Source organism: Stegostoma tigrinum, chromosome 10 (assembly GCF_030684315.1).
Source record: "Stegostoma tigrinum isolate sSteTig4 chromosome 10, sSteTig4.hap1, whole genome shotgun sequence".
Classification (NCBI taxonomy): Eukaryota; Metazoa; Chordata; class Chondrichthyes; order Orectolobiformes; family Stegostomatidae; genus Stegostoma; species Stegostoma tigrinum.
Genome location: NC_081363.1, coordinates 29404743 through 29416844, shown reverse-complemented (window position 1 = coordinate 29416844; position 12102 = coordinate 29404743). Strand labels below are relative to the sequence as shown.

The following is a 12102-nucleotide window of genomic DNA, read 5'->3' as shown; positions in this document are numbered from 1 at the left end:
ACTCACTGCCCTAAAAGGTTTGTGGGGTGAAAACCCTCAGGGTCTTTTTTAAAAAAAAGTAGACGGGCACCTGAAACGGAACAGCACACACGACTGCAGGCCAAATGCCGTGGAATAGATTGATGCTTGATGACTGGTGCGAACATGATGGGTTGAAGGGCAATTTTTCCATGATCTGTGTCAAGTAGCGACAACCAAGCCAATGTGATCGAGCAAATGTACATGATCACAATATGTTTTTCATGCCCATTATCCTGATATTGTTTCCCCGTCCCTAGATGTGGGGAAATAGTTTAGTTCCCGCTTTCGTTTCTGGCCCTACTTGGGTTTGCTTAACCGAAACACGAAATTGCCGGTCCGGCAGCATTCGTGGAGAGGCAAACTGAGTTTTGACGCTTCGGGTCCAGAGAAAGCCGCCTTTGTAACTTTGTTTGCATTGCTGTGAAGTTGGCTGTCCAGCGTGGCACGCTGCAGAGCTAGAGGCTGGGGCACGTGGAACCTCAAGCCGGGCAGAGAGGGGGCGCGGCCTGGACGTGAGGGGGTGCGGCTGCAATGGCCGTGCGTGCACATGACGCGATACGTCAGCCGCGCGTGAGGCTGACGCAAGGAGAGACTTGGTGACGGGGAGGGGGACGAGCAGTCGACAGAAAGTTGGTGTTGGTGGCGTTGGAAGTTAGTCATCGCCATTCTGTGTTTTGGTGTGGAGTTATTACCTGGATGTGACAATCCACGGGGCTGCCTGATCGATCGACCAAGCCTTCCATCAAGAAAGGCAGCGATCGTGGCCTGGTGGCTGCGAGTTTTATAGAAACCGAACCCCGCTGCTCCTGGTGTGGGGACAATAAGCCGAGATGCAGGCGCCCGGTAGCGAGAAGAAGTGGTGAGTGAGTGCGGCCGCTTTCGGTAGGGAACGGGAGGGGGCGGGCCTGTTCGATCCTTATTGTCGTGGAGGAGGCCGATGTCGGTTCTCGACCCCCGGACCCGAAGCGGGTGTTGGGTTTGTTTTTAATGGGGATATGGTGAATGGTTGCAGCCCCCGGGAATCTGGCTCCGGGTTCCGCGTCGCCATTTTGTGGAGCTGGAATTCGGCCTGGACTCTTTCCCCGGGAACGGCTGCTGCCTGCTGGCGGGAGGCTGGCCTCTTTCCCCCTCCCCGGGGTGACCTTGGGTCGCTTTGTTTAAGAGACCCCCGGAATCAAGCTGATGCTTCGGAATTTGTCTGTCTCGTCGGTATCGGGTTCCACGAGGAAGAGTCGGTGATGAGCACCAAGGAGTATCTTTGCCTGGAACTGGCCTGAAGCTTCGGGACGCGTTTCCGAGAGTCTCGGCTTATATGTTCGAGTTTTAATATAATTTCTATGTATTTCCCCCCCCCCCACCCCTTCTTACATGATGACAATCCGATCTCCCTCCCTTGTGGGACAGTGTGCATTGAAATATGCGCCACGTTCGGTTTAAGCGTTTAAAACTATTTCATGGTTTTGGTGAATAGTCATAATGCGTTGTGGAGTTGTACCTAATTACTTCGTTTAATTGTGACAAGTTCCTTTGAGCCACACCAGTGTTTCGCTTCCTGGACATTTGTAAGCTGTGAGCAATAATTATACCGGTATCCCCAACCTTTTGGAGGAGAGAAATGAGGCAATCAATTCGTTTTCTTGCGAGAACGTTGATCCCACGGATGATGCAAATTTCGTTTAAAGATAGTTATTTTTGAGTCGTTGTGTTGGACGTTTAGTATTTGGCCTTTTGAGGTGTTTGCATATTCAGCCAAATTAGGTGAAGGAAAATTGTCATCAGTTTTAGTACTGGTCGTAATTCTACAGTGCTGCTTAATTACTGCATCAAAATGTGTATTTGACCTGTTTGTCTGTATCCTGTTATAAATTTGCCTCAGCTTTCAGAAAGAGTTATTAGTGGTGGGTAAAGCTTCAAACGTGTTTTCAAATTTCAAACTATTAAGAATAATAATTAAGGTGTGGAGCTGGATGAACACAGTTCGCCAAGCAGCATCAGAAGAGCAGGAAGGCTGACGTTTCGGGCCTAGACCCTTCATTTCAGAAGAAGGTCTAGGCCTGAAAAGTCACCCTTCCTCTTCCTCTGCTGCTTGGCCTGCTGTGTTCATCCAGCTCTACACCTTGTTATCTCAGATTCTCCAGCATCTGCAGTTCCTACTATATCCAGAACAATAATTAATCCACAAATACAAAATAGATCACTTAATGCTAAAAATTTGGATGTGTTTCATTCAAATCCTTGCACCTCAAAGCATGTCCTATTGAAAAAGCCTATAGGAGCTCAGTATCTTTAACTACAAAAACCCGACCCAAAACGTCAAGTTTTCTGCTCCTCTGATGCTGCCTGGCCTGCTATGTTCCTCCAGCTCCCTACTGTGTATCTTTAAATTGCAGGTGCTGATATTACTTTTATAATGGCATGGACTTTGGTCATGTTCGCTTTCACTAAGTACACTGCAAGTTACATTCATGCCATACCATTGCCAGTTGATTACCTTCTCCAAAAAGGGGAAGTCTGACCATCTCCCCATGTTAGTTAGCAGCTGATTACATTCTGACCAGAAGTTCAACTGGACTAACCAAATGAATGCAGTGGCTGCAAGAGTAAGTCAAAGGTTGTGAATTTTCTGGGGAGTAACTCATCTCATGACTCCTGAAGTCTTTTCATTATCTGAGGCACGAATTGGAAGCGATCCCTTCTTTGAATGTTATTGTAGCTGCGTTTGTTGTAGAAATTCAACATTATCCTTGGCAAAGCAGTCCACTTGATTTGGTGCCCCATCATTAAACAAGCACTGCTTTCCCTAGGAGCCATACCATGTTGGCAGTGTACCTTGAAGATGTGCAGTGGCGTTTTTCTTGAGGCAATTATGCAAGTACCCCAAACTAAACTTCTGCTCAGGATGAGGACAGCAAAGAATCAGCTGCCACCTACAAGTAACACCTAATTATTATTTAAATGTACAGCCAATTGTTCAACATCACTAAATAAAAATCCCAAACTTTCTATCTAATACATTGCTCAAATCTTCACTGCACAGACCATACAGTTTAAGAAGCTGGCTTACCACTTCCATGAGGCAAGTGCCCAACATAAGAGGAATGTTAGAACGCAAAAAGCAAAGGTTAGGTGAGAATTGATAAAGAAAAAAATGATTTTGACACCAAAATACTGGAGAGTCTTTTTTAGATGATATTCTGTTAGTGGATGTTCAGCACCATATTACTGTATGTTGGGAAGTGATCTGACTACTTAGCTGCTTGACCTGCCAAAGGCTGAAAAGACCCAGAAAATTCTGCTTCACTGAGCTAGCCGTAGACCAGTTTCTGATTGACTGATTAAAATAATCAGGTTTTGTACTTCATGTATGGTGCAGGGAAGATGGTGGTTTATGATTGAGGTTATTGTTGCGTTTTTTAATTGTCATTCCAACTTCACCATAGAGCCTAAAGTTATCCATTTTAAAATTAATGTACTATTTCTTGAACATTGGTTTAAGCGTAGTTTCCGGGATACTTGGAAACATATTTGTCCATTTGAAATAAACTTACTGAAATGCACTCCACTGTTTTGTGATGCTCATACTTCAGGTGAATCTACATCGTTGATGTTTCTGGAAAGCATCCATATGTGTTCTTAAGATTTATCAGAGTATACCAACACTCTGGGAGGTCACTGGGAATGGAGACTACGGGATGTTTTGTTTACAACTTTGTGCCCAAACAAATTGACTACAGCTAGATTTTGGTGACTCCCTTCAATCCCACATGTATAGTTGTTTCTCATCTGGTATCTGTGCTTAAGCTTTGACGAAAAGTCACCTAATATTGATCAAAAATCTGAACCTTTGCTTGAAGACGCTAAGCCTAAATAAAGTAACCCAGTTGCTGTTTTGGCTGAGTTTTGTTCAACCAGCACAAGCTTTCTATACCATTTTGTTTCCTTCTGCAGTAATGCTGGATGTTTTCCCACTTGCAGTGCTATCGCTTGTTATGCCTTTTGTGTATCACAGCCAGCAATGATTGCTGTGTAACATATCTGATTAAGCAACAGGGTATTATCTCGGGATAAAGAGTTTGACTGAGATGAGCAATTTTTAATTCGAACAGTTGTAAATCTTTGGAGTTTTCTAACCAAGATTGTTGTTAATACTCCATTACTGACAGTTTTCTGCAGTGGACATTTTTGATCTCTCAGGTAGTTCAGCTATATGAGACAGAGTATGAAAAGTGGATTTGAAGATGAAGATTGGCCGTGATTTTATTGAATGACAGATTGGGCTTGATCAGCAATATCATCTACTTCTGTCTTGTTATTGTGACAATATAGATTTAACCAGCTGTGGATAAGAAAAGCTGTCCTATCTCCATTATTGCCTGCTCTGTAAAGCCACTTCTTTGCTCAAGCAAACATTTCTGAATGTCCATTTCTTGGATTCCCTCTCCCTATACTATCTATCGAAAGATGCAATGTGCACGCATGTATTTGAGTGTCAAGTTTTTTTTTCCTCTCCATGTTCCCTTACTGGGGTACAGAGCCTAGTGGCTGTTTGCCTTTTTAAAAAAGTTGTACCTTGTCAACTCCATTTTTTTTAATGGATTAATATAGACCAAAATATGGAAAAGCATCCTCTGTTTTGACTACCATATGAGAGAAAGATAAAATATTGCCCACTGCGAGTGTGGCTACAGTAGATCTGTTACAGTCTAGCTCAGACTTGCTGACTGAATGAGAGTTTGAGATTCCCCAACATAGAAGGGAGGGGAATCAGTATCTCCATTTGCTTTAGATCATCTTACACTTTGTAGAGAAATACAAGATATTTGGTGATTAGTGTCTAAACAATAATGGGAAACCACACCATCCAGAATGCTGTCACCATAGCAACTTAGAATAGGATAGAATACAAGCTGATGGTTGGAAGGAGATGGTGTTGGTCTAATGTAGTTGTAGGAAATTAAATAACAATAATGGACACACAGAAATCCTCTAAACAGATTGATAGCCCTACCTGTTCTCAGTGAGATACTTCTGGAAATAGTTTGAAAAGATATTGGAGGGTGAATCCAGTGGTTAGTTCCAGTGTTGATCCTAACATAGTTGAGAGTAACCAAGCAATCCTGTTTGATTACTAGCACCTAGTACTCAAATTCAGTTCCTCTCTGAATGTTGTGACATCTTTAAATCAACTGTACCAGATTGGCCAAGCATTTACTTAGGATTTCTGTGGAGACTGTACACATTTAAAGAGAAAGTTAAACATCCAATCACCTGAAAAAACTACTCCGCCAGATTTCATGCTTTGAAAAGGTTTTACTGCTTATGTAACTTAGCAAGGCTCGCTTTAATTTTTAACACTACATAGTTTACCAAGACTTAGAAAATCCAGATTCCCCTTGTAACGCTTTTTTTTGAGACAAAACCAAGTTTGCCACAGCTCTCCATTATCCACTGCATTGTTCTTTGGTGTCCCAGTTATTCTCCCAGGTGCAGGTTACTTTGGAATCCTTCCACTAGTGTTTGACGTGGCAACCTTCAACTTGAGCATCGCACTTTCTAGCTTGTGACTGTCAAAACAAACATGGTTTTTTTCTGATTAGCTTTTCACTTGCTTCACAGTTCCTGCAGACCTGCTGTCTTTACATCTCCAAGTTAAGCCGCTTGCTTTCTGTGGAAGAACATTCAGATAAAGCCCGGCACAAAATGGTACCTCCCCTTTATATTGTTATCTCCTTAGCAAGGTGGCATATTTTTTGATATTCCAAACAAAATGATTGTCATTGTGCTATCTGTGAATATCTCTTACAATCATACCAGCAACAAATTCCTTTCTAAGCTGCGATTGCCCACGGTGTGTTTTAATTGTACGTATTTGTAGCACCGGTTTGATAATCAGATATTTCCACCTATTGACATTCTAAATTCAATTTCTAAAAATAAAACTTACAACTCAATACATGAAATATGTAAATAGATACTTGCAACAGTTTTGGGTAGGTAGCTCAGTGCCACCTTCTCAAATGCAAATAACTTGCCTTGGCAGTGATGCCCTTGTCCCATGGAAGTTAAAATGCTTCCTCTGTAAGGCCTAGTGCAAGTTTGTAGACAGTGGGAAATAGACTTTTTAAAGTGAGCACAAGGCCAAGATTGGTGGTTGCCTTTAGCCAAGGCCTGAGACTCCAGCTCAAGAAAGGTGGGCAGTGGTCGGGGAAATGAGGGGTATGGTGGAGGCTGCAAAAGTCAGAGAAGGAAGCTGCAATGGAGAGCAAATTCCTTTAAATGCGTCAGCAAAGGAATGCTTATCTAACTGAGGTCTGAGAAAACTTAAGTCATTGAGGTAATGATTTGCTTGCAAATGAATGTGGAAACTAGTTTAGTGTAAGGCTGTTTAAGTTCAAAAGCTGCTGTAAACAAGTCCTGTTGGCCATCAACATGTATACGACTTGCTGATGAATGGACAAAGGACACTCTGCTTTAGAACATAGAACATTACAGCACAGTACGAGCCCTTTGGCCCTCTGTTGTGCCGACCTGTCATTCCGATCTCAAGCCCATCTAACCTACACTATTCCATGTACGTTCATATGCTTGTCCAATGACGACTTAAACGTACCTAAAGTTGGCGAATCTACAACCGTCGCAGGCAAATCGTTCCATTCCCTTACTACTCTCGGAGTAAAGAAACTACATCTGACATCTGTCCTATATCTTTCACCCCTCAATTTAAAGCTATGCCCCCTCGTGCTCGCCGTCACCATCCTAGGAAAAAGGCTCTCCCTATCCACCCTATCTAACCTTCTGATTATTTTATATGTCTCAATTAAGTCACCTCTCAACCTTCTTCTCTCTAATGAAAACAGCCTCAAGTCCCTCAGCCTTTCCTCGTAAGACCTTCCCTCCATACCGGGCAACAACCTAGTAAATCTCCTCTGCACCCTTTCCAAAGCTTCCACATCCTTCTTATAATGCAGTGACCAGAACTGTACACAATACTCCAAGTGCGGTCGTACCAGAGTTTTGTACAGCTTCACCATAACCTCTTGGTTCCGGAACTCGATCCCTCTATTAATAAAAGCTAAAACACTGTATGCCTTTCTGCTTTCTTGTAGTCCAAAAGAGTGTTGTGTTTTCTGGGTACTTTCAAATTAAACTCTATCAGATTATAATTTTTTTCACATTTGCCACGTCATGTATCGGAACAAACCTGATTTTATATTATCTGTTCACAAGCAGTTCTGGATGAAGTCGAATGTGTTGGTGCTCCCAAGTTATGATTTTATTTATGTGAAATGGAGATTATTTTGGTTGTGATTTGGAATGGACTTCTGAAAATTGCTGTTCTTGTGACCCCCAAGTTAGTTTGCTTTTTTTTATCACCACCGGATTGAAGGGTGCACTTTAAATGCACTTTTATTCTCAACATTTGAGCATTCTGATGACCTGTGCTCCACAGGCACTGTTATGACTGTAGGACCCCTGTTCGTGTGACCAGGAAAATTAATGAGTGCTAATTACGTACATACTTCTAAGCAGTTCAACCATCTTGGAATGATTATTTACAGATTCCATTCTGGTCCTCTTAGAGCTCCATCTGATTGTTTTGCCCTATTTGACAGCATATGTTTTTAAGGCTAGGCTTAAAAAAAATCTCACATCAGAGTTGAGAGGTATTTGGAAATTGTTCATTTTTCAGTTGGAAGTATTGCCACTGCCTATCTCCCAGCTAAATACCTTCCAGTTGACTCCTTTTTCATTATTTAGGATAGGGTTGATTTTTTACTGTTTTAGATCGTGGCCTTTGTTTAATATTGAATTTTTTATTGTTGCAATTTGCAAACGTGTAGCTGTGTTCCTGTGTCAATCCATAGTGCCACTGCCGGCGAAATCTTTCTGAAGTTTAATGCCCAGAACTGACTGTCTTAAAGCTTACCCAATTGTAAAATTGCCATTGGTACTTGGAAAAAGGAAAGTGCTCTTTCTTAAATTGATAAGACTACAGAGGAGTATTTGAAGATTGGTAAGAGTTTTGTATTGTTGCGTAGTGGGAGAGTGAGAAGTATTTTTTTTTTGTTGAATTGCCAATTTTAGTTTCCTCTTGCACCTCTGTCCAAAGTCCAGTTTTATCAAGTAGACAGATTTAAAGTGAGTGTTGATGGTTTCTCAGACATGGCAACCTACTTTCATTGGGTAACCACCTGTCTAGCCTGTGATTTCCACTTGCTTTGTAAGACTGCTATCAGGAGTGGGAATATTGCTGTGTTCCTGACAATGGGCGTGAAAGCATGAATTAAGTTTGCTGCTAACTGCCCAAAATCTGTGCTGAAGAAGTTGATTTCAGTCATGACGTGAATCTGTGGTTAGGTGGTTTTGAAAATCTCAGTTTTAGTGTATACCTTGAATTTTTACTACTTTTTTTCCCCACAATGCTGCTTGCTGCTAGCTGTAATCAGAGACACATTAAGAAAGAAGTATTTGTCATTTACTAGCTTTTGATTAAAATATAATGTCACAGAAGCTTACGTAGGCAAGAATCTAAAATGAACCCATTTCATACTTGGGTATGTAAAGAGGAGTGTGTTTCTAGGTTTCTTAAAGTTGGACTGACTTTTTTTGGTATCATAATTAAACTGGTTAAACTTTATTTGATTATCAAATTATGAACATTATTTTTCAAAAGTGGTAGAAGCAGATACCAGAGCAATGTTTGAGGCATATAGACAGACACATGAACAGGCAGGAAATAAAGGGATAGGGACCCTGGACAGGCAGCTGGGATTAGTTTAGAATGGCAGCATGGTTGGCATAGACATGGTTAGCTAAAGGACCTGTTCCTTTGCTGTACTGTTCTATGCTCCATACTTTGCCTTCTCCTGATCAAGCTGGCATTGGGAGGCTGACTATTATCTCCTTTATAAGTGCAGGTTTGTTTCAGATATGGGCATTTCTTGTGCGTCTCATCCAAATGGTCACAGAGCACTGCTGTTGCAGCTCTTAGTTGTCTGTTGCTTTGTATTTTCCGTAGTGTTTTATGCTACCTGTTCCATCATTTGTAATGGTGTTTGCAAAGGATTCAGTTGCTGGAAACTGAAGAGAAACATTTGCAATACAGTATTTTTGGGTTTTCTAATGGCTTATCTTTAGTTTGTAGCCTGATTTTCAAGGGCATTACACTTGATATCGAGGTCCTTATGTTTTTGAGAAATGATTATTTGGATGAGATGTCTGATAGTTACAATTGAACTAAATCTATGTCTTTGCAAGAGAAACACAGTGGGAAGATTTTTGTCAACTGTTACCTATTTATATGCTTGCTTTGCACAGAACTAAGTATAAGGAAAATATTGAAGCAGAATGGTATTTAGATCTAATGCATGCATATGGGTTGATGCTCAATTAATATTTAATCTATTACTGCTTCCAGATTTTTAGCATCAATGCAGGTATGTTTCGCTTGTAAGTGAAGGAGTGAGACCAAACGTAGACTAGGCATCTATTTTGTTGAGCATTGCTGCCTGGCCCGTAATGGCCAATCTAACCTCCCAGCCACTGCGCATTTCAACTCCCCTTTGATATGTCTGTCCTCGGCCACCTCCAGTGTCGCAGCGACTCGGAACGCAAATTTGAAAAACAGCACCTTGTCTTTCACCTGGTCACCCTACCGTCCAGATAACTCGACACTGAATTCTCTAATTTCAAATAACCTTTCCAACCATCCCCTGCCTGCCCTTCCAGCCCCATCTCCTCCCTTCCATTCCATCTTCTGACCCTCCCTACCAGCCACCCACCGAAGTCATCCCTCCCATCGTACCTACCATGAGTGTCCACCTATTGCCACCATTCCCACTCCACCCCTCCCTCCCCACTTGATGTGTAGCTCCTCTATTCCACACCCAGCCCTGAAGAAGGGTAATAGCCAAAATGTTGCCTGCTCCTTTCCTCCAGATGCTGCCTGGCCTGCTGTTTGTCTATCTTGGACTCCAGCATCTGCATTTTGTTTTTTGTCTTTCAGTGAAGCATTCAGATGGTTTTGTGGAATCTCTGTTATGTTTTGGGTTCCAAACTAGTGACAATAGGGAACAGCTATAAATGCAAAATGGATGTGGAAGTTTGGAAGAAACCAGCAGCAGAGCTACTTTTCAGCAGCATCTTTCTCGTATATGGTTTTCCATTATTTTCTGGAATCAATGGTTTTCTTTTAATTAAGTCATGGGGCATGGGTGTTATTGATTGGCCAGCATTTATTTTCTATTCCTAGCTGCCTTTAAACTGGTACTGGTGAGTGCCTTCTTGAACTGTTGCAGTCCATGTGCTCAGCGTTGACCCACACCATCCTTGGGAGGTGGGGGGAGGTGATACCAGTGCTGCTACTTATTGCTTTAGACCCTGACCTCATTGGTGTTGTGATGTGAAGTTAACTTTTTTTTTAAAATGCTTAAATGTTTCCAGACAGTAGCCATAGGCACAAATCAATTAGCATAGCTGATTAAGATGTAGAGCTGGATGAACAGAGCAGGCCAAGCAGCATCAGAGGAACAGGAAGACTGACGTTTCGGGCCTAGACCCTTCTTCAGAGAAAAGCTGATCGATACTTTACTAAACTTCAAATTGGATTATTCTGTATTTTAATGTGTCTGATTTTAGTTTTCCTATTGTTTCAATTTGCTAATTCTCTTAGATTGAAAAAGAGGTGATTTACAAAATACTAGATCAAATTGATAGGTACAGTGTATGATTTGAGTTTTAAGATCAATATTTTATGTCCTGTTCATTGTGGCAAAAGAAAGGAAGTTGAGGGTTTGTTTTGCGATTGGTACTTAGAAGTTCTTCTTGAGATTGTTTGGTATATTAGCAAATTGACACATTTGGGTATCCTTTTTTTGTGCAGGTGCCTTTTTAGTTTTGAAGAAAAGGTAAAATAACTGCATCTGAAAGAAGCATTCTTGCTGACACTCCATATGTAAGCGGAATAAAGCTCTTGTTTAAACAGATTTGAAGGTTATTTTGTTACCAATTATTTACTGAAGGTTCCTTGAAGTTAAACAGAAAGTTGTTAACAAAAATTACATTACATTACCAAGAATATTTTATTCTTTTACAGATAAGACAATAAGCAGAATGTCCTAATAAATCAATGTGGTATATCAACCATAAGTAATATAATCATTGTTTGTTTGAGTTACTGTTATTAACATGAAGGGGTTAACACTTGAAGTCAAAACCAGCAGCTCTGTTGGCTTTGGTAATTTTGTAGGTGGCATTTTCTTGTACAAGTAGATTGTTCAGAACAACTGATTTTTGGGAGGGAGAGAAATTCCTGATTTTACTCAATTATGTAATTTCAGCACTTTCACATTCTTTTCACAGAGCAGAGTTTGGTTTGTGAATACCCTTTTCTCTAAGTCTTGAACAAAGCTTCCATCTGAGAGTGGTTCTCAAAGATTTTCTTGCCATTCTCCACATCATGATGGCTATACAGTCAGTTTTATACCATTTCAGTTCAAAACTGAGTCATCTTAACCACAATGGGGTTGATTAATCCAGGGTTCAAAACAAGACACATCTATTGTCTTTTAGCTGAGGCAATGTTTAATGTTGTTGACTCCCATTTTGATGTCTGTTGAGGCAGGAAGCATTATTTTACATCTTTTAGAAGGACCTATTGTGTTGCTGCAGACTTTTTATATTCTAAAAAGTCTTCCTTTTTTGAGAGCTGACTTTTTGGACGTAGACCCATTCAGGGTTTAGGCCCAGAACGTCAGCTTTCCTGCTGCTCTGCTGCTTGGCCTGCTGTGTTCATCCAGCTCTATACCTTGTTATCTCAGATTCTCCAGCATCTGCAGTTCCCACTATCTCTTCCTTTTTGAGATTTCAGCCTGAAATCGTACTACCCGGTATGCTTTAAAACAGCCTGCCCTGACAGACCTGCTCTGTAAGACCACCACCCTGAAGAGATTTCCTTATGTTTGCTTTTCAATATGCACATGTTTAAAATATGTACCCTTGTGTCAGATAACACATTGGCTATGATTTACAAGAGATGAAGTGTTTAGTTTGTCATCAGAGCTGAGGTACCAGAATGTTACA

The 12102-nt window shown here is 41.2% G+C and overlaps 1 protein-coding gene across 4 annotated transcripts in view; it reads left to right on the top strand.

Moving 5' to 3' along the window:
• The first annotated feature begins 596 nt into the window (after positions 1 to 596).
• Positions 597 to 12102, top strand: part of hif1aa (hypoxia inducible factor 1 subunit alpha a) — a 55618-nt gene continuing 44112 nt past the window's right edge. For all 4 annotated transcript variants that reach the window (XM_048538284.2, XM_048538283.2, XM_048538287.2 and 1 more), the window contains exon 1: positions 597 to 880. In XM_048538284.2, coding sequence (XP_048394241.1) covers positions 852 to 880 — 29 coding nt within the window. In that variant the 5' untranslated portion in view covers positions 597 to 851. The remainder of the gene's footprint in view (positions 881 to 12102) is intronic.